The sequence below is a fragment of the Paramisgurnus dabryanus genome, chromosome 17 (assembly GCF_030506205.2).
Source record: "Paramisgurnus dabryanus chromosome 17, PD_genome_1.1, whole genome shotgun sequence".
NCBI classification, from domain to species: Eukaryota; Metazoa; Chordata; class Actinopteri; order Cypriniformes; family Cobitidae; genus Paramisgurnus; species Paramisgurnus dabryanus.
Genome location: NC_133353.1, coordinates 25,118,490 through 25,140,772, shown reverse-complemented (window position 1 = coordinate 25,140,772; position 22,283 = coordinate 25,118,490). Strand labels below are relative to the sequence as shown.

Below are 22,283 nucleotides of genomic sequence, written 5' to 3'. Positions count from 1 at the left end.
ATATGGAGACCACCAGGTCTGGTGTTACTCATATAAACACCAGCAGTGTTGATTTAACACGGCTGATTTTGCTGTGTAGTAAGTGTTGCAATTCCATTGTTCATATACTTTCAAAATACTTTTGCCTCTGTCACGATACAAGGGGTATCGTTGTTCCTCCCCATCTCTATACCTTTCCATCTCTCCCTCTTGCTCTACAGTTTGGTCATGCTGCATTGACTTCAGTGGTTGGTCTTGCAAGAAAAGGTTAACTGTCAAACTTGGCAGGCAGCCCTGAAGGGAAAGTCATGGGGAAACCACTGACTCGTGTCAATGCTTGAGTGGATATACAGGTGTGCGTGTGTGTCATAGATAAGGGAAGGAATCCTTTATTAGTTACCAGTTCAGCGAAACTAACAAGATTTTGCCAAATTAAGAAAATGTGATTGGTTGTCTGGCTTAACTATCCAAAGCTTGCCGTCATAATGCCGTTTTGTGGGTGGTTGCCAAAGCATAACTATGCAATTGCTATGGTTTCTTATTGCATTGCTCTACAGTTGCAGTGATTATTGGGGCATTGCTACAGTAAGTTGTTGCTAGGGTCTTCTCAGTGGTTGCTGGTTGTTTCTTACTGACAGACCCCATAGAAATACACTGACTGTATACTGTATATTTGATTTGGTTTGATAATTTTTTATTAATATAATTTATTTTTGTTTTATTATTATTTATGTAGTGACTTCACTCTACTTTATGTAGCATATTCACTGTAATCTCCTAGAATTTGCTAAAAGTAGGCCTACTTTTGACATTTGATTATCCAGCTTCTTGATCTCATCCTGCGATTAATATTAGAGATTAATATGTTGAAGGGATAGTTCGGCCAAAAATGATATTAAACCAATGATTTACTCACCCCCAAGCTGTCCGAGTTGCATATGTCCATCGTTTTTCAGACAAACACATTTTCGGATATTTTAGAAAATGTTTTAGATCTTTCAGTTGATTAAATGTAATGTTACGGGGTCCACCCATAGTCCACGACCTTCAAGTCCAAAAAAAGTGCGTCCATCTTTCACAAATTAAATCCAAACGGCTCCAGGATGATAAACAAAGGTCTTCTGAGGGTAATCCTTGCGGTGTTGTTGTAGAAATATCCATATTTAAAACTTTATTAACGAAAATAAATACCTTCCGGTAGCGCCGCCATCTTAGTCGCGTCCGCATTCAGGATGAGAGCTTACGCAGCCTATGGAGGATCTCTGTTGCTGCTCTGTGCCCCCGCCCTCCGAATTTGTCATACGTCACTAAGAAAAGTGCGTACACTACGCTAATACACTCTTCTGAATACAGAGGAGTCTAAGATGGCGGCGCTACCGGAAGGTATTTATTTTCGTTAATAAAGTTTTAAATATGGATATTTCTTCAACAACACCGCACGCATTACCCTCAGAATACCTTTGTTTATCATCCTGGAGCCATTTGGATTTATTTTGTAAAGGATGGACGCACTTTTTTTGGACTTAAAGGTCGTGGACTATGGGTGGACCCTGTAACATTACATTTAATCAACTGAAAGATCTAAAACATTTTCTAAAATATCCGAAAATGTGTTTGTCTGAAAAAACGATGGACATATGCAACTCGGACAGCTTGGGGGTGAGTAAATCATGTTTTTAATATCATTTTTGGCCGAACTACCCCTGTAATATATAATACATAACATATACTTTCAGATCAAAAGGTTATGTATGTATGCATGTATGTATAATTTATACAAATGGTATGGGATTAGTGACATGATGTAGGTTACCAATTAAGTTTTTTTTTTTAAATACTTTTTACGTTTTAAAGTAAATTACAAACCCTTTAAGCCATCAGAACACCCAACTAGTTTATTCCAGTGCAAAACTTCACCACAGCAGAGTAAACATGACCTTATTAAAGAAGAGGTAAACAGTATCCAAGAATGGCGTGTAAACCATATATACATGTTTTTAATGTTAATAACTTATTTCAACAGCATCAGAGATGTTTTTCTTATTGGTCCAAGAGGTAGAACTGTTAATGTGCACGTTTATGTCTGTGTATATGTGGTGGTGCCATTGTGGTGTTTACTGTCTAATCACGCAGACCACAGGGAAATTAAGTCTTGGAGATCCCAAACGTCCTCTATCAGGTTCCTTCCCTTTCTGGTCTTCGCTCTAACATCACCCTGACCTTGGCTCGCTCCCGCTTTACTACTTTTTCCAACTATTCTCGCTGGATATCAGGGTTTTGAGTCTCATTAGTTTCTGCTTGTTATGTTGAAAAGCAAAGGAGGACAGAAGTGTGTATGTAAGTGAGAGTTTGCTGCTGGTGTCTGTTTAGAAAGTGTCTGTAAGGAGTGTTTTACACATTGACCCACTTTGCAGAGGAAAAACTTGACACAGAATTGTGTGAGAGGTATGATGTCTCATTCTGGCTTGATTGGAGACATTTTCCATTCTTTTCATGTACACATTCACTTTTGGTCAAATTTTGTGAGAGTTTGTTACATAATGGGACCTGATAAAAATGTGTGTTAGTGCATTGTGTACACCAGTGTTTTTTAACTGGGGGTGCGAGATTGTGCCGGGGGCCTCAGTTTTATAACATTTTGTAAAATACATTAATTTATCATTAGTCTGTGCAATAAAACATCAGAAAAGGTAGATTGCTTAATTTAATGATTTTTCTTTGGGGGGGGAAGGGATGCACATTACAAAGGTGGGGGGTGGGCTTTGGGGGGTTGCACCACCGAACTATAAAAAATGACTGGATTGCGCATGACGTCACAATTGTGAAGCCACCGCCCGCCTGGTTTTGTAATTATGTTATTTTTACAAGTTACCTAAACTAATTTAGAGAAGTAACGCTGACTGTAGCTTAATGTCAAAAAACTTTATTTATAACCGTGTTATTAAAAGAATGCAGCAGACACACTCACCTTAACGTTTTTTTTTATAAATCCCTTATCCTGCCCGATTTAAACTTAAACATTGCAGAATTAATTTACATATCCTAAAAATTATTATTGTGGGACTGATTCGCTGTAAACTGGGTGAATTTAGATCATGATTTTGAATGTAAGTCAATGATGCCACCTGCCGGTTGCGGAAACCAAGATGGCCGCTCGAACTCTGCGCTGGCTTCACCTCACGCTGTTACGTTAAGCGTTCTTTCTATGCACAATCCAGTCATTTATATAGATCAGTGAGTTGCACATGCTGACATGTTTGGTGTACATAATGGCAAACTACACTGTGCATAATGTATACATTTTCTTCCAAAATGTGACCTGCCTTTGAAAACACAGCTTAAACTGTGTAAAAACATTCTGTGAAAATATGACCTTAATATCTTTTAGAGATGCTCCGATCAGCATTTTTGGGGCCGATCACCGATTACCGATCACCAAGTTCATGATCTGCCGATCGCCGATCAGTGCCGATCACAGAATGGCAGTGGAATGGGAATCTTTTATCTATAATCTAACAGCGTTTGCACCATTTGTAGAAATGAAACTAACTATAAATTAGGTATATTATTGTTTTAATAGAGAATCAAATAAATAAGCACAACAAATATTTCTTCTTGCAAAGAGAAATGTAATATGCCTTTAAAAAGGTTTTTGTCTGTTAAAAGTAATTAAAATAAAACACTTCACAGTCTTTACTGTATGAATTAAATATACACGCATTCGTATGAAGTACAACAGTTTTTCACTGATGAGCAGAGAGTAATTTTATTGAGAGATGAATTAGGATACTGTAGCTTTAAGACATGGGAGAGATCATTCTCTTCACGTGCACTGATGACAGGCTGCTGTGTATGCATGCAGCGGGTGTCCGCAAACAAGAGCAGCTGTGAGGAAAATGGAAGTTTAAACCTTCAAAACTTTAAAACGAATGCAAGTAATAAACTTTCGTCATGAGGATGCAATTGTCCGCGATAGATATGTGTTGTATACGCTGTTTGATAGGGATGTGAAGGCGCATTGCGCTGAGGACCGGAGCGTGTCCTCATAGATAATACGCATAGCTCTGTAAAGGCAGAGAGAGAGATCCAAATCTGCACGCCACACATGAGCAACAGGTTACAAAATGCTTGCACTGTGTAAAATGGTCTCTAATTGCAGCCGCATCAGGAACGCTATGATGACAAAAGTAAACAGAAAGATCGGCTCTTGAGATCGGCAAATTTAGCGAGTGCCGATCGCGTCATTTAATGCCGTTATCGGCCGATTACGATCGGCAGCCGATCGATCGGAGCATCCCTAATATCTTTATTAAAGGAACAGTATGTAGGATTGTGGCCAAAACTGGTATTGCAATCACAAAACGTGTGGCTAAAACTGGTACTGCAATCACACAGCTGGTGGCCAATATACCAAACGACAACATAAACATCAGTTGAGGGCTGCAACTCCACTTTTTAAATGACAATATCTTTGCCGGACTGCTGTTGTCAGTGATATAAGTATTTGAAATGAAAATGATTTCTGAATGTCTAGTGACATTTCAGGGCCATTTAATGATTAATTGATATAAATTTCTTACATACCGTTCCTTTAAGGTCAGAGATTGAAATCATTGATGGATTGCAGGGCGGCAGTGGCTCAGGGGTTCATGTAGGTTGTCTACAAACCGAAAGGTTGGTGGTTCAATCCCTGGCTCCACCTTACCAAGTGTCAAGGTGTCCTTGAGCAAAACACTTAACCCAAGCTGCTCTCGACGAGCTGGATGGTGCCTTACATGGCTGACAGTGCCGTCGGTGTATGAGTGAATGGGTGAATGTGAGGCAACTTGTAAAGCGCTTTTGGATGGCCATAGGTCTGTTAAAAGCGCTATATAAATGCAGTCCATTTACCAAAGAAATCAAACTTTGATGCTTGTTTTTGCTCAAACAAATTTTCAGACTTTAGCTTTTAGGATTTCACAGACAGGTTAAAAATTGTGCAGAATACAACAGGGCACACTATAAAACATGGTCAATACAGTGAGTCTCTCTTTCACCAATCTTTCTTTCTCACTCAGCTCTACAAATTAATTATTATCCAAATGAATCAGAACTTTGGTGGCATGATCTAAAATGTTAATCATTGCGTTTCAGACAATTGTTTCCCTATGGAAAAGGCTGAGCTTTCAGAAACAGTGGTGATCTGATCGTGGCATTGGATGCTATAGTTGGGAATCATTAATGCAAAGCTTTCCTTCTCACTGTTTCATATTTTGAGGTTGTGTAGTCAGCTGTTTAAGAAATTTTAAGCAAGATTTCTTTGTGTTTCCCCATAGCAACTGCGAGAGAACAGTTGTAAAATATTCCACATACCTGGTTGTCTGATACCCAGTCAGCTGCCCTGCTTCCACCTGTTTAACCTGTGGCCTGTCAACCATATATTATTTCTTGATCGATCCTCAACCTGCTGAATCATGACTAGAACATGTTTTAACATTAAAGAGTCTTAAAGAGGATGAATATTATATTCTGTCATCATTTATTCACCTCCAAAGGTGTATACATTTCTTTCTGTTTAATGCCAAATATATTTTGAAGAACGTTGTTTCAAACAACATTGGCATGGCAAAATAAATCTACTTTAACAAAAGTCTGTACTATAATGATATATTACTCAATATGTGTCTGTTCAATTCATTGAAAACTTTACATTGACTCTATTGAGGCTAGAAAGCTGAACACCCACCACTCACCACAGTTAAACTTTATGACATGGTTGTTGAATAACGTTTAATACTCTGTGAATCATTGTTGAGTGGGTAAGGCAAACCTGAGGTCAGTGCTAAGCTCGACTGAGTGGGCACTTTTCCCACAGTAATGTGGATTGATGAAGTGTCTGTGAGTCCCTGTGCCTGTTCACATTTGACGCAGCGTCATCTATTCATTCCTGTACATTTGTTGACCCAGAGGTGAAGAGTCAAACTTGCACACAATGACCTCACAGGCTGCTCCACTGGTCCTGAATGCTTGGGGAATGTTCACGTAGAGTGGGTGCATTGTGGGAATTCTTGGATTTTTGGTTTGAGGAATGGGGAAGGGTGGAAAAGAAGGATGAACAAAGAAGTCGGAACAAAAGACGTGCTCCACCATACAGTGGGAATCTATTAGTGTGCTTGTCCTCCTTATACTGGGTCAATGAGCACAAGGCATGTGAAGTCCAGGAACTGGACAACCTTTATCACAAGATTTTTTTAAATGTGCAATGCATTATATAAAAGCATCTTCAGACATATGATGCAAGTTTGGGTATCTTATTATACGTATGGGGGCAGTTTTCCAGACTGGGTTTAGATTGATCCAGGACTAGGCCATAGTTATTTTTAGACATTTAAGTAGTTCTAACAAACATACCTTACAAAAACATTACTGATGTGCTGTTTAAGACAAACCAATGGGACTGATTAATGCTAAAATATGTCAGTGCAAGATGTTTTTAAATGAAGGCAGCTCAAACATGCACTTTAGTCTGGGACTAGTCCGCGAAACCGCTCCATGATGTCTTAGCCATGCACACATGCTTTGATTTTCTCGCTTTTCTCTCGGTTTCTGATCTGTTTTTATATTTTCAAGATGTATTTTTCTTCCCAGCCAAACAACAAAAATAAGTAGAAGTAACACTGTTCTTACCAGGTGTATAAAGCAACAAGTAATAAATGGCATCATTCATTAAGTGATGCATCAATGTTCCTTGCAGGTTCTATAGGTTGCCATACCTGTCATGTCATTCTTGGTAGCTGTACTCACAGTGATATCTCATTAGTCCAAAATCCTTTTCAAAACAGAGTTGTATTAAACTATCATAATGTTGCATAATGTTTTAAGTATGGGGAGTACAATTACTTGATGCACAAATATTGTCCCAAACAGAATGCATATGTAAACAAGATTGTGTGTGCAAAGGTGTTCGGCATAAGCGTGCCCACACCCGCACCAATACACTGTACCCTCAGTATTTAGTGCGAGATTATGGTGAATTCATTGTCGCATGACAGGTACTGATGTTCAAAGCAGATTATTCCTATAGACCTACTCAAAGATTACTAAAATAGGAATCCGTAAAAATACACTGTAAATGTCCAAGCATCTTTAATGTATGAATGAAACCCCATAATCCTCTCTGTTCCTATAGATGCAGGAGTTGGAGCAAAAAGTGATAGAGTCTGACCAGCGGGCAGAGAATGCTGAAAAACAGGTATGTATTTGTCCCTTATATTGTATTGTCCAAACCCTTTTCACATACAGTGGTGTAGAGTGTTGGCCCTCTCCAGATTTCTTATGTTATAACCAAACAAATTTAAATATTAGTCAAAGATAACAAGTGAAATCAGCATACAGTGTTTAAATTAAGGTTTTTATTATTAAAGTAAAACTAAATCAAAACTACATGACCCTGGGTGAAAATGGTTTCCCCCTAAACCTAATAAATAGTTGGGCCACCCTTAGCACAACTGCAAGTGTTTGTGATAACTTGCAATGAGTCTGTTACAGCGCTGTGGGCAAAATTGGTCCACTCATCTTTGCAGAATTGTTGTAATTCAGCCAAATTGTAGGGTTTTCGAGCATGAACCTCATTTTAAGGTCATTCCCCAGCATCTCAATAGGATTGAGGTCAGGACTTTGACTAGGCCACTCCAAAATCTTCATTTTGTTTTTCTTCAGCCATTCAGTAGTGAACTTGCTGGTGTGTTTTGGATCATTGTCCTGCTGCAGAACCCAAGTTCACTTCAGCTTGAGGTCACGAACAGATGGCCTGACATTCCCCTTCAGGAGTTTTTGGTAGACAGCAGAATTCATGGTTCTACCAACATATTTTACTGCTTGCATGATCTTCTTTTTCTGAAATGCTGTGTTACTTTTACGCCAGACGTAATGGGACGCACACCTTCTAAAAAGTTCAACTTTTCTCGTCAGTCCACAGAGTATTTCCCAAAAGTCTTGGGGATCATCAAGATGTTTTCTGGCAAAACTGAGATGAGCCTTTTTTGTCTTGGAATTCTGCCATGAAGGCCATTTTTGCCCAGTCTCTTTCTTATGGTGGAGTCATGAACACTGACCTTAACTGAGGCAAGTAAGGCCAGCAGTTCTTTGGATGTTGTTGTGGGGTCTTTTGTGACCTCTTGGATGTCGCTGCGCTCTTGGGAAGGTTCTCCACTGTTTCATGTTTTTGCCATTTGTGGATAATGGCTCTTCTCTGGTTAGCTGAAGTCCCAAAGTTTTAGAAATGGCTTTATAACATTTTCCAGACAATTACTTTATTTCCCATTTGTTTCTGAATATCTTTGGATTTTGTTGTGATGGCTAGCTTTTGAGGATCTTTTTTGTTCTACTTTACTTTGTCAGGCAGGTCTTATTTAAAGGCTCTCTAAGCGAATCTGCGAGACGTTAGTTATTGTTGACGTTTGAAACTGTTTTCAAACAGACGGAGCGTAGCTAACTCCTCCCCCTCCCTTCCGTGCTTTCATGAACGCGCCCAACCCCCACCCCCAAATCCTTTTTGTCGTTTATTGGCTGGAATACTTTGTTTTGTTTTGTGATGCTAGGTTTGGCCACTTGTTGATATTGCCGTTTGTGAAGCCTGGGCTGTCTACAGAGATCGCGTTTTTTTACAGTTTGATCAGCGGACAGACAGCAAGCAGATAGTGAGGAGATGTTTCCGGTATCTAACAAAAAATGTTTTATGGTCTAAAACGCTTCAATTCGCTTAGAGCGCCTTTAAGTGATTTCTTAATGGAGAACAGGTGTGGCAGTAATCAGGCCTGGGTGCGGCTAGAGAAATTGAACTTGTGTGATAAACCACAGTCAAGTTATGTTTTAACAAGGGGGGCAAGTTTTTTTTTTACACAGGGCCATGTAGTTGCGGATTTTGTTTTCCCTTAATAATAAAAATCTTAATTTAAAAACTGCATGTTGTGTTCACTTGTGCTATCTTTGACTAATATTTAAAATAGTTTGATGATCTGACACATTACAGTGTGACAAATATGCAATAACATAAGAAATCTGGAGTAGGGCCAAGACTTTTTCACACCTGTAGATGTCGAATTACATCCCCACTCAGTGTATATAATATGAAATAAGGATTAGGATGAACTCATTAAGATTATCATTGTAGGTACAAATCATGGGGGAGAAGCTGAAGTCTGCAAACATGCAACCCAGTGAATCAGAAAACTCATTTTACAGGCAGTACCAAGAGCTGAGCAGTCAAATGCAGGAAAAAGACATGATCATAAAAAAATTGGAGGACCATCTGGAGAAGCAGGTATGAAAGACCTCAAAGAGAGTTAGAGATGGCCATATATATCCATTAAACTCTAATTCAAGGATGATAATTTACTTGTACAAAAAACTGTCCTTCCTATCTGCAGAACTTGGTTCGAGCCCAAGAAGCCAAGATCATAGAGGAGAAGGCTGCCAAAATCAAAGACTGGGTAACTTTCAAGTTACGAGAGGTGAGTTGTAGAAGAACTGTGGGTAGAAAACACTTCTTGGAAACAAATAGCATATCCCCATTTGTCCCTTTCATCTCTTGCCTTCTAGATGGAAACAGAGAACCAGCAGCTGAAAAAGGCAAACCTAAAGCAGGCAGAGCAAATCCTCATACTGCAAGACAAGCTTCAAAGTAAACAAAGTTCCTTTCCTTTACCATTGTTACTATTTTGTTTACTATTTGTTTTGGCTTATTTTGATGTATTGTTCATTGTGTTTATGGCAGCTCTTCTTGAAAGGCCAGTTGTGGATGCCCACCTGGTTCCCTCCAGCCCCCTACACCCTCCCAGTTGCCCAGGGACACCCCCCGCCCAGGAGGAGGGCTGGAGACTAACAGGTTCTTGCTTAGGGGGAAACACCTCTAAAGGTGCATCATCTTCATCTTCAATGTGAAGGAAGTTCTAAGCCCTCAGTGTTTTTGAACAGAAAGATTTAGGTTTGAAATAGTCAGCACTATAGAGAACTAACAAGGCTGCTTTTGCTGTTGTATGTAAATGCCGCTAGTTATTAATACCTAACCTGCCAGCTGTTTATGCTCTTATTCATCAGGGCAGACCAAGTAATCATTGGCCTTTGTTAGAAATTAAGTATCCACCATGACTGATCCACCATAGCCATATTCATTCAACCAGATCAATGTTTAAAGTGTCACAGGGCCAGTTTGTACACTTTCTGAAAAAAATCTTAGTTTCTTAATATTTCCCCTGTAAGCTTTCCAGTGGCCCTTTATTGGAAATATGTATTTGTGCTTCTTTTGCTTTATCTGCAGTTGCATAATCTTATTTTCTTACCGCAGATGGCAAGAGGAAAATCGCAGATGGCTGTGATTCTGCTTTTCATAGTGCATCCTTATTTCCAACATTACAAGACAAAGGAGACTCTCATAAGTCTAGTCAAGATGAGGTAGACACCACAGCCTTGGTAAAGGAGGGAGAAGAGAGCACAGAGCTTTCTTTTGGGGAGACACGAGGGAGAACAGTGGGAGGAGCCCCAGACAGAGACCATTCTTCCGATGAACTCAACAGCAAATTCCGTTCCCAGCGCCTACGATCTTCCTCCTCATCCTCCTCCTCGTCCTCAGCATATGAGACTCCTGGTCCTGATGGCTTTGACACGCCCACCCCAACACCTAAAAGCCCTCCCCCCACACCCGTCTCACCTCCTTTAATCCGCCTCCCGCTGTCAATTCCCTTCCCTCTGTCCTTACCCTCTGGCACCAGCATGACCCTCCCCAAAGTACGCACCCCTCTAACTCCCCGTGACAGCATACAGCTCGTAAAAAAGCATCACAGTCAGCCACAACCTGGCATGGAGCGCTTCCATCAGGTCAACATTGATATAGGAAACTGCACCGCCCCTTCCGGCCAAAGTCTGATGTTGGGTTCCACACATGGGCTGGAAGAGACTGACATTGATGAAGGACCTCCAGAGAACATGGAGGGTGTGGTGGAGGGACCAGAGATGGAAGAACTGTCTTCTGATGGGATCTTATGTGAAGGGTTGGATAAGGAACTAGAGATGATGGACCCAGAAGTCCTAAAACCACCTACTCCACCTTTGCACAGATTCCCCTCTTGGGTAAAGATTATTTATAGTCCAAAAGAGGATGTTAAACTTATCCAGAATTGTTTGTGTGGTTACATTTTGTTGGAGAATAAAAAAATCCATACGTTTTACAGAGGGGCACCATTTAGGGACCAAAATCTGATAGAGATCTATGGATGGTCTCTCTTAATTTAAGCCCAGCCAAAACGCCGCGGACGTAGCACAGCATGCTAAAAATACACGCTAAGAACATCCTAGCATCAAAAATGTTATATGTATAGTTTGACAGCATTGTTTGCATCTGTTTGTGCTTGTCTTTGCAGGAGAGCCGTATATATGCAGTAGCTAAATCAGGAATGAGAGTTTCAGAGGCCTGTCTTGGTGCAAAAACAACTGGCAGAGGTCAGTCAACCAACTGCATCTCTATCGCTAACCAATCAGTATCAGGCTTCGTTTACATTAGTGCATTTTCATTTTAAAACGCATTAGTTTTGCTATGTTACGCCTGGCATCCCCAATATTCTGGAGTTTTTGTCCCTCGAAACCAAAGACTTTTTAAAATGCTGCAGACCCTGTTTTGAAAACTCTGGGGTTGCACTGCAGTGTAGATGACACCAGACGGAAATTTATGTTAAGAAATGTGTGGCTGTCCACATTCCCTTTTTGATTTGGTCTTCTGGATCATTGTGTATCCTTCCCTGATTTGTCAAGGCCCTATCCTTTGACCATTACACCACCGAAAGATGACAATGACCAGCCACAACGATCATGTAAATAATAACATGGAGACGGAACTGCACACTGTTCAAATGCTCTTTTTAAGCACATTCATGACACAAATCCCCAAAACAAGCACATTTCCTTTTCTAAAATGCCAGTGTAGATGACGATTGTTTTCAATCTAAAATGCCATGTTAAAATGAAAATGCAAACATAGCATCAGTTTTCATCTTGCAATATGTTTTTGCAACTCATTGTTTTAATGCCATGCTCTCAGATCTGTCAGTTAGAGGTCAGGTCTTGTTGTATGTAACTTCCTCATACCTATTGCAAGGAAAACACACCTGTGCAGGTGTGACCTCCATTCATTGAAGCTTTAAGGAGGTTTGTAGACGAATTCTGAGGTTGTGAGTAAAGGTTTGGAATGGAAACCCCACTCTTCAATCAGCCGTGCATGAAACCTGTATGTAATTATTTCACAGTTCCATCTCCCAATCACTTAAAGTGAAAGAAACTTGACGCTGTTCCTGTAACTCAACTGGGGAACATTGCATTAGCAGCTCAATGGGTCATGGGTTTATCCAACACATAATGAATAGCTTGATTGCACTCTAAGGCTTTGTCCACACGAAGCCGGTGCATTCCCGATCCGATCATTTTTTTTCCTCGTTCTAAAAAAATAATCCGTAAACACGGCGTTGTCTCAAGACACACGAAACCACTGAAACCGACTGAAAGCGGTGTAGTATATATTCCAGACCAGTATGGGGCGCTGTAATTCTGCCACAGATATACACTATACACGGAGAAGAAGACTTTGAGCATGTGCATAACCTTGCGCGCTGTATACGAACCAAGAAGAAGAAGTGATGGCAAACGCAACAACTTCAAGAGCAAGAGCGGAGTCTTTCTCCTGGTTGTCTTCCGCGGTGGATCAAAGAGCATGTGGAGTATGGTGTTGTCCATTATCGCTTGTTGCTCACCACAATTGCATAGAAGCAATAGATTTTACTGTAATAAAGCTAGTAGGCTTAGTAGCTTCTGTAGCACAAACACGATAATGTAGTCCGCCATTATTGTTGTTGCTGTTACGTGTGATGCTGCCGACACATGATGTGATGACGTTTTCGCTTCACAAAATATACAGATTGGCTGTACACACGAAACCACAAGGGTGTCGATTTCAGATTTATCCACTTTAGGACCCGGTTTAAAAAAATAGCGGTTCCAGTCTCTCAAAACGCCGGATCCGTGTGGACGAAACGCCAATACGATAAAAAATGTATACGTATACAGTGATACGTGTCTCCGTGTGGACAGCCCCTAAGTCACTTTAGATTTAAAAAGCTTTGGATCTCATCTGCCCCAATGTAATGCTGGAGTGGGATAAGGCCACACTACTTGCTGTATATGTTTTTACATGTTAATACTTTTTAAATTTGCTGTGAGTCAAGATGCATACCTTTATCTGTTTCAAGCCCACTGTAGGTCCTTCATCTGTGTTTCATAACTGCAGTGTTGTCATTGAATAAGCAGTTAGCAAATTGAGTTAATGATTTTATTATGTTTATGCAAATAGATTTAAAAGCCATTTTATGGAGTCAATACAGTGCCAAATATATTTGCAAAAAAATTAAATACTGCAATGCAAATATTTTTGGCATCGTCGCCCAGATGCTAAAACAGTGCCACAAAGTGAGGTGCAAATGGAAAACATTGAGTGCGTTTACATGCACAGAATAAGCGAATAACTATCAAAAATCTGCTTATTATAGAAAACTGTTTTCATGCGTTTATATGCAAATCAATAAACCGGCTATGCAGACAACTGCGTTTACATGTGACTTGGAGAATTATCAGTTTTCTCGCAGGCAGTGACGTCACCACCTATAGTACATAATAGTCGATCAAAAAGCCGACGGCATATCTGTCTTAAGCTCGACTGTTGTATCTCTTCTCGTGTCTACAGAACCAGTAAATGTAACATAAGCTTCTATTTTCACAGTTTCTCTGCCAACTGCTTTAGTTGAGCAGAGACTTTTATGCGTTACTTTGCGCTTACTTCCGCGTGTGACGTTTATCTTTCATACGCAGAGACATGCGCACATGGACAAAACCGTGAGAAAGCCGGTTAAGGTTTTTACATGCCACGCGAAATCGGCGTAATGAGCAAAAAACGACCTGTGCCGATCGGTTTTTGCTTACACTGTTTATGGGCTTTCCCCGATTAAAGAAAACCGCTTTACGCGTTTACAGGACCCCACATGTTATCAGTTTATTAAGCATAATCGGCGTAAGACTGTGCATGTAAACGCACTCAGTAGCGCAAAGAGTACAGTTGATTAAAACGCAGAATTATAGCAGTCTTTTTTCAAAACTTTCTATTGCAATTTTTAACATTTTTTTTGCTAATATACATGGCACTGTATAGATTCCATACCATTTGGTTGTTTTCCCCTTAAATTGTTTTTGTAATTAAAAATGGATGCAGAATACACTGGTACTGTAAGTAATTATGTTTGTACAGTGGATGATAAAGTATTTAGAATATATTCAGCTGCAATGTTATTCCCATGGTATACTTAAAAGTACTGATATCTTGGGGCTTAACTTCTTTCTAAATAATCTAAACTAAATGAACCCTTCAAGCAAAAAAGAGCCAATTAAATATTTGGCTAAAAAGTTGGTTTGTGTAAAGTTGGCCTTTGAAATTATATTGAAATGCCCACACAGGCCTTATGAAATTTTTACAGCTTTGCAAAGTTTATGCGAGTTGGACACATTTTGTTTGTTTGTTTGTTTCTTCAGTATCCACCCAACCTCAACATGCTGCTGCTGGCCCTTTTACCCACCTTATTTATAAGAACATGAGTGTGCCTGTGTATTCCACATTTAAAGGGGTAAGATTACAATTTACTAATCATCGTGTATACACTCTAAAAACAAACGGTGCTATATAGCACCAAAAGTGGTTCTTGGCTCGTAATCATAGCACCGGTGAAGCACCTGTGAAGCACCTGTGAAGAACCATATAGTGCTATGTAGAACCATACAAGCAAAGAACCACTTTTGGTGCTATATAGCACCGTTTGATAGTATCAGATACACCACTGATGAAAAATGAATGAGCTGTCTACATAGAGTAGCAAACATTTCTAGACCGCAAAGGCTGAATTTAATCATACATGGCAGAGTGTTGCTACTTTTGAATAAGAAAATCCCATAATGCAATCAAACCCGTTTTAATCCTGTTTATATAAACAGCTGCCACATTAGCAGTAGACAACAACAGCTCACCGTTTTTAAACATACCTATTTATTTTTAATTTTTTTGATAATCCATATGTTCCTAAATAAATATTATAACCTGCTTTACTCTCACACCCCGCAATGCCTCTCTGCTCTTTAAGAAAGCAACTCAGATCAGCAGCGTCCCTCTCCCTGATGATGATTCTGGTTCAGAAGATGACAGCAGCTCATTGGCCAGCCTGCACACATCCACACTGGGACCGGATAAGAAGGGCAGCACCCCTGGCAGTCCCCGCGCCGTGAAAAGAGGTAAGATAATCCAAAAATTCCACTCTTGGTCCTTCAAAATCTTTCTGTGTCTTACAGGTTTATATTTCAATACCTTATCAAGCACCTTTGGATCTTTTGTGTCACAGGTGTGTCTGTGTCATCTATCAGCTCAGAGAGCGACTATGCCATTCCTCCAGATGCGTATTCTCTGGACAGTGACTGCTCTGAACCCGAGCACAAGGTCCAGCGTACCTCCTCTTATTCCTGCGAGAGCTTCGGGCCGGTACGTCTCTGAACTCTTTCTCCTTTGTGTGACCCTACTTCTATTAATGTTCATAGTGTTAAGTACAAATATTCTTTTGGTGACCAAATTGTCTAGTCACCCATTTGTATTTTCTGTAGTATGTAGTAACCAGTCCCTCCAGAAAAATGTGATTATGCGATCGCGTGATTTAACGCATTATCAGCCAAAGTCCGCATATTTATGGAAGGAACGCAATTGTTTCAAATACGCCGCACTTTCGCAGAATTAAAGGCGGAGTCCACGATGTTTGAAAGCCAATGTTGATATTTGAAATCACCTAAACAAACACGCCCCTACCCCAATAGAATCTGGACCTTCTGTTGATAGACCCGCCCCACACATACGCAACCCAGGCAACGATGACGGTTAGTAGACACGCTCCTTACTGCTGATTGGCTATAAGTGTGTTTTGGTAGTCGGCCTGTCTCCTTTTCCAAAGCGTTTTTCAAACATCGTGGACGCCTTTAATTGCCCGCATATTCCATCGCTTTTTTTAAGAAAACATGAGCAAGATCAAGGGTTTTTTCCCGCAACAATCACAAAAAAAGAGGACTGAGTAACAGAGATCTTCTGTTAGGATTTTCTGTACATTAAGAAAAATGTATTCAATAAATATTTTTAATTATATAATTCTATATTACTTTTATTAATAATATAAATATGGATGTTTCAATAAATATTGAATAATCATTAAATATTAAGAATGAATGATTAATTATACCATTTATTAATTATATAAATGTTATTATTATTGAAAATCATGGTTTTATTAATATAATAATAAATGTTTCTAGAAATATTTATTAATTATTACATATTAAGGGTTGATTATTAATTATAACAAATATTAATTCCACAATTATTACTAATATTGAGTCATTATTAATTTGAGAGTGAATAATGTGTTGAAATTATTATAATGTATAATTCATCATTATTACTTATTAAATGAATTATTGTTACAAAAATGTTCTAGTCCTCTAATTCAATTGGATAAGCAGTATTCCAAGAGTGCTATTACTCTTCCGAGTGTATCACTCTTTTTCATCACATTTCTCTGCTTTTATGGCATTTTACAGGGGCTGCACACTGCACAAAAATTAATACTAAGACATTCTTACTTAGTATTTTTGTCTTGTTTTCAGTAGAAATATCCAACAAAAAATGTAATTAAGATTCTTAATTAGCAAAATGACCTAAGAAATTAAGTCTAGTTTTTAGACAAAAAACATTTGTGCTTAAAACAAGCAAAAAAAAAAAAAAAAAACTTATTTCAGAAACACTTAATTCAAGAAAATTTTGAGAAAATAAGATTTAAGAAAAATTTTCTTACCCCATTGGCAGATGTTTTGCTTGTTTTAAGCACAAATTTTCTTCAATTTTAGATTTTTTTACAGTGAAATTGTGACAATTGGGTCAATTGTACAGCGTACTTAAAATTTTAGCTGGGTGGTGTGCTATAGAATGGAACAGTTCTTAAAAGTTCAATGTCCTATTTTAGGCTACATACTAACATTTAAAAGTGGTGCAGATGGAACTCATGTACCTGTCCTGTGTGAAAGTTTTTTTAATTGAATATTCTTAAAAAATTTAGTGTAAAAACAATGTTTTACAGCAAACGTTACTTTTTGTAATGCCTATTCTGTTTTCCCATCTTCCCATCATAATACCAGTAAAGCTCTGCTTTGGTGGTAGGCCCTTTATCACTGGTGTTGCTCAAATGTCTTTGTATATAGGAGACTCTTGAGAAGTCAGGTTACCTGTTGAAGATGGGAAGTCAGGTAAAGGCATGGAAGAGACGCTGGTTTATTCTAAGGAATGGGGAGATCTTGTACTATAAGTCTCCGGTGAGTATACTTTTTCACAAACTCTGCGGCAGGGTCTTTCGAGTGTGAGGGAAGGAAGTTTAAAGTTTCAGCAGTGATGATATCTGCCATTTGTTCTGCTCTCAGAGTGACGTGATCCGGAAACCTCAGGGCCAAATGGAGCTAAACTCCTCGTGTCAGATAGCCCGTGGAGAGGGGGCTCAGACATTCCAGGTGAGACGCACACACCGATACACATAAACAGCCTTTAAGAGATCTGTCAGCCTGTGGCTTTCTGAAACAGTCTGGTAGGGGTATCAGATGTTTTTCGCCTGTGTTTTGAGGGGATGTTTAGCCCACAAGTGCTGTCATTATTGGATTTTCAAAGTTGTAATAATAATAGTAATAATAATAATAGGGAATTATATGTAATTTTCTGCCATCTTTAATCAGTGTAATCACCTCCATTACGTCTTGGGAGGGATTGAATGTCATAGTTGTACAGTGTTTTGATGAATGTATTTTTGGTCATCTGAACATGTTTTACTGTTATCCTGTATAAAGTATCTAATTGAAGTGGAATAAATTCTACAGGACATTCCTGAAGGAAGGAAGGAAGGATTGAAAGGATTCATGGTTATACCAAATTCTCAAACCGAGAAGAGTCGTAGGTTTGCACGGATTTAAAGCTAATACTCTATCTTTTCCTCATTTTTGCTGATTAGTTAATTACAGAAAAGAAGACCTTTTACCTGGCTGCAGACTCCCCAAATATCCTGGAAGAGTGGATCAGAGTTCTCCAGAATGTTCTGAAGGTCCAGGCTAGTGGACCTGTTTCTATGGATATGGAAGGCAAGCCTACAGTGCGAGGTTGGCTTACTAAGGTCAGAATTTGCACAAGTGTTTTTGAGATATAAGAGTTGATATATTCTATATTCACTGTGACCTAAACTTTGAAGGAGACATTTCACAAGACTTTTTTAAGAGGTAAAATAAATCTTTGGTGGCCCAAGAGTGTGTATGTGAAGTTTTGGCTCAAAATACCATATACAGTAGATAAATTATGTTAAAATTGCCATTTTGTAGGTGTAAGCAAAAATCTTTTAAATGCAAATGAGCTGATATCTGCACTAAATGGCAGTGATGTGGTTGGATAGTACAGATTAAGGGACGTATTACCCCCTTCTGACATCACAAGGGGAGCCAAATTTCAATGACCTATTTTTTCACATGCTTGCAAAGAATGGTTTACCAAAACTAAGTTACTGGGTTGATCTTTTTCACATTTTCTAGGTTGATGAAAGCACTGGGGACCCAATTATAGCACTTAAATTTTCATGATATGTCGCCTTTAAATTGAAACAATACTTTAGTGTGGACTAGTTTACACTTGTGACAACATTTTTACAATTTTTTGCCATCCTGAAGATTTGTTTCATCTCACAGACAACTAAGGGCCAGATTTACTAACAGCTTGCACCTGCGCAAACCATCATTTTGGCGTTAAAATTTTTTTGACCTTATTTTGACCTTATTGCATATGCATTTCTAGGAGTTTCCTAGAAAAATCATTTTGCGCTTGAAATGGCTGCAGTTTATTTGGTATGCCTGAGGAACATATAATTTAAAAATATTGTTTGCCAAGCCATGTTATTTTAAATTTGCTGAAGTAAATAAAAGATGACTCACTAGGAGAAGTCACACAATACCAAATTTTTCAAAACTTCTTGTAAACCTTAATTTTTTGCCCTCCAGTTTTTTTCAGTGAACTATTGCTTCGTTAGCTGGGATTGCACACCCCGAATTTTGTCGCTGTGATGTCTGTGGTGCTGAACTCAAGCGCACCTCATCGGCTCTGCTTATTTGCGACCCTAAACATATTTGCGCTGCTTTTAGATTGCGTTGGTCATTATAGAAATCAGCTATTACGCCTGTGTTATTTAATTTGCGCTTTATTAGTAAAAACCTGCAGATATTACCACTCCCATCTGCGCTTTTTTGGAATTGCGCTCTTACTCTAATTTGCCCCATTTAGTAAATCTGGCCCTTAAAGGAGCATTTCACCCATGGAAACATTAATCCTAATTAAAAGTGGATCATATTTGTAGTCGAAATGTAACATAAATTTAGAATTTGGTGCCTATTTGACTGAGAAAAGGGTTGTAGTCTCACCCCCTCTACAAAGATATAGGACTTGCTTCTTTCAATTATGCAAAATGATGATCTTTACATCATTGAAAGAAGGAAGAGCAACACTGAAATCCATATTTCTCCTGTCTCAGGGGAAACAGAGGGAATGATTCATGACCATTCAAAAACATGACTTGGTTTCTAACTATACAAAGCTTAATGCAAATGGGTGAAGTGTCCCTTTAATATAGCTGCTGTGTCTTGGTCTCAGATTATTTTTTCTTTTTTTTATTTGTTTTCAATTTTATTCTGTGGCTGTTTGCAAACTTTGAAGTTATGCAGTTTTGTGGTTTATGGCAAATAACAGACCAGCTAAAAGGAATGTTGTGTCCCCATATTAAGCATTATTTTGTTGTGACCAAGCCTTTACAGTATCTACTAAGCTGACACTTTGAAGTTACCTACCTTTTTTAGTGGAAGCTATTTGAATAGTGTATCTAAATGTAGTTTAACATTTCATTGCATTTATGTTGATAGCCTAATGGTAAGAGTTTAAAAATATGCATACAGTAACACCCAGCATGATGACAAGAGAAAAAATAAATGGGTGACAGTGGATTGCAGGGTGAGATTCCTAGATGGCTGGTACATGCTGGGACAGAGCTGAGGTCAGCAGAGCTGGAATGTTTTTGAGGAGGAATCCCTGTTAACTGTATGTGTGCGTAGATGTGATTGGGGGATGTGACTTCACCACATCAAAAGGGGCTTTAAAAATATCTTCCTCAAAAATGATTGACAACTTAGGCTAAAACAATGCTTTCATCCTGTATGTGTGCGTTTACCACAATACACTGCCATTCACATGAAGGTACTTTTTAAGTCTAACGAATGAACTAGAAACAAAATCAACCACAAATGTAATACAATTACATACAGTTTATCCTAGTTTCAAATTAAAATGTATATTTGAGCTGCCTTCATTTAAAAACACCTTGCACTGACATATCTTAAGATGTACACCAGTATTGTTTTTTGTAAGGTTTGTTTGTAAAAACTTTCTTAAATGTCCTAATATATCCAAGGTCTAGTCCTGGATTAATCTAAACCCTATCCGGGAAACCACCCCTATGTTGTTACATTTTGAACGCAGTCAATGTGTTCAAACCTTTCCTCCATATTTCTTTGTCTGTCTTCTTTGTCTGATCATAACTTTTATTTTACGTCAGGTAAAACATGGTCACTCAAAGCTTGTGTGGTGTGCTTTGATTGGAAAAGTGTTCTACTACTATCGTAACCATGATGACAAGGTAGAGACCTGTAGTTGTCTAACACAAACAAAATACTTGGAATTTGCTTTAAAATAACAAGTAGCTGTAACCATTCAACAGTTTAAAACATGAAAATATTATTTTCACTGTAATGTTAATTTATGCACATGACACTTTATCGTGTGAGGTTTTTTGTATATTGAGGTCAAACATGTATATTTGTTTCAGTTCCCATTGGGTCAGTTGCGCATCCGTGAAGCACGGGTGGAAGAAGTCGACAGGTCATGTGACTCTGATGAGGATTATGAAGCAGGTGGGCGGGGCTTCCTATCCTCTCACTTCACATTAGTGGTCCATCCCAAGGAGCAAAGCCCCACCTACCTGCTTGTGGGCACCAAACAAGAAAAGGTACCACTTGCACCCCAAAACATATACCAAAGTTTAACTAGCACTTACCTAAATACTGCTTTGTATTTTGTTCATTAGAATACAATACGGTATGTAAATGACTATTCTACGGTAAATTACATTACAATTTAAAAATAAGCTATTGATATTATTGTTCATAGCTTATTGATGATGAAACTGGAGAGAGATGGTATAAGAGGAAAAGCATACTCTTGGTTAGTAAGTTATTGTAAGTTAACAGATATCAATATGTTCAAATAAATATAACAGAAATCAATCTGTTTAAATAATTAATGTAAAATTGGATCAAGTGAAAGTAAACTGTGGTGTTCCACAAGGTTCCGTGTTGGGCCCTAAATTGTTTCTCATATAAATGACATTTGGAAAGTGTCTAACATATGAAAACTTGGGTTCATTTGCTGATTTTACTAATTTATATTGTTTGGGGGAAAGAATTACACAGCTTTTCAGAAAGTAGACTGAAAGAAATTTTGTAACGAAGGTCAAAGGTCGCCAGTTAGATTCTCAAGGCCAGCAGGTAGCGACTGAGGTCCAAGACCCCCTTCTCCCAGTTGCTTCCTTGCTTCCTTGCAGTAAAAGGGAATGTATGGGTGTGTTCACGACTTGCAATGCAAGACACGTCACTGCCATTCAGACACAATATCTGTCTATCTTGCAGGACACCTGGCTGTACCACCTGACTGTGGCGGCAGGCAGTTGTGCCAGTTTGAGGGTGGGCACAGAGTATGAGCAGCTGATTGGCAAGCTGTTGGACACAGATGGAGACCCAGGTAAGACGTCAAGTTGCTTATTGTGAAAATTAAATGAACACAGACAGTGTTTACGATCTAATCCAACACCCTTGTGGCATCTATCTTAATTTGGTTTTGAATGTTTCTTGTGTTGTTATGCAGATTTGGGGCTGTGGAAGCATGGAGTGCTGTGCTTCAGTAAGGAGGGACTGCGGTCGCCCCTCACCACGCTGCCCTCTGAAGCACTTCAAACGGAGGCTCTTAAACTCTTTAAGGTGAGTGTCTGTCTGCGTCGTGATTCCACTGGTTTTGTCCTTCCGTCTGC

The 22,283-nt window shown here is 38.9% G+C and overlaps 1 protein-coding gene across 1 annotated transcript in view; it reads left to right on the top strand.

Annotated features, from left to right (window-relative positions):
* plekhh1 (pleckstrin homology domain containing, family H (with MyTH4 domain) member 1) overlaps positions 1–22,283 on the top strand; it is a 46,625-nt gene that overhangs the window by 9,746 nt on the left and 14,596 nt on the right. Inside the window, exons 3-19 of the mRNA XM_065288531.2 lie at positions 7,148–7,210; positions 9,131–9,280; positions 9,387–9,470; positions 9,559–9,640; positions 9,734–9,874; positions 10,304–11,085; positions 11,376–11,454; positions 14,581–14,672; positions 15,183–15,330; positions 15,438–15,574; positions 17,332–17,442; positions 17,548–17,634; positions 18,126–18,284; positions 20,757–20,837; positions 21,027–21,206; positions 21,886–21,997; positions 22,121–22,233. Coding sequence (XP_065144603.1) covers positions 7,148–7,210; positions 9,131–9,280; positions 9,387–9,470; positions 9,559–9,640; positions 9,734–9,874; positions 10,304–11,085; positions 11,376–11,454; positions 14,581–14,672; positions 15,183–15,330; positions 15,438–15,574; positions 17,332–17,442; positions 17,548–17,634; positions 18,126–18,284; positions 20,757–20,837; positions 21,027–21,206; positions 21,886–21,997; positions 22,121–22,233 — 2,601 coding nt within the window. The remainder of the gene's footprint in view (positions 1–7,147; positions 7,211–9,130; positions 9,281–9,386; positions 9,471–9,558; positions 9,641–9,733; positions 9,875–10,303; positions 11,086–11,375; positions 11,455–14,580; positions 14,673–15,182; positions 15,331–15,437; positions 15,575–17,331; positions 17,443–17,547; positions 17,635–18,125; positions 18,285–20,756; positions 20,838–21,026; positions 21,207–21,885; positions 21,998–22,120; positions 22,234–22,283) is intronic.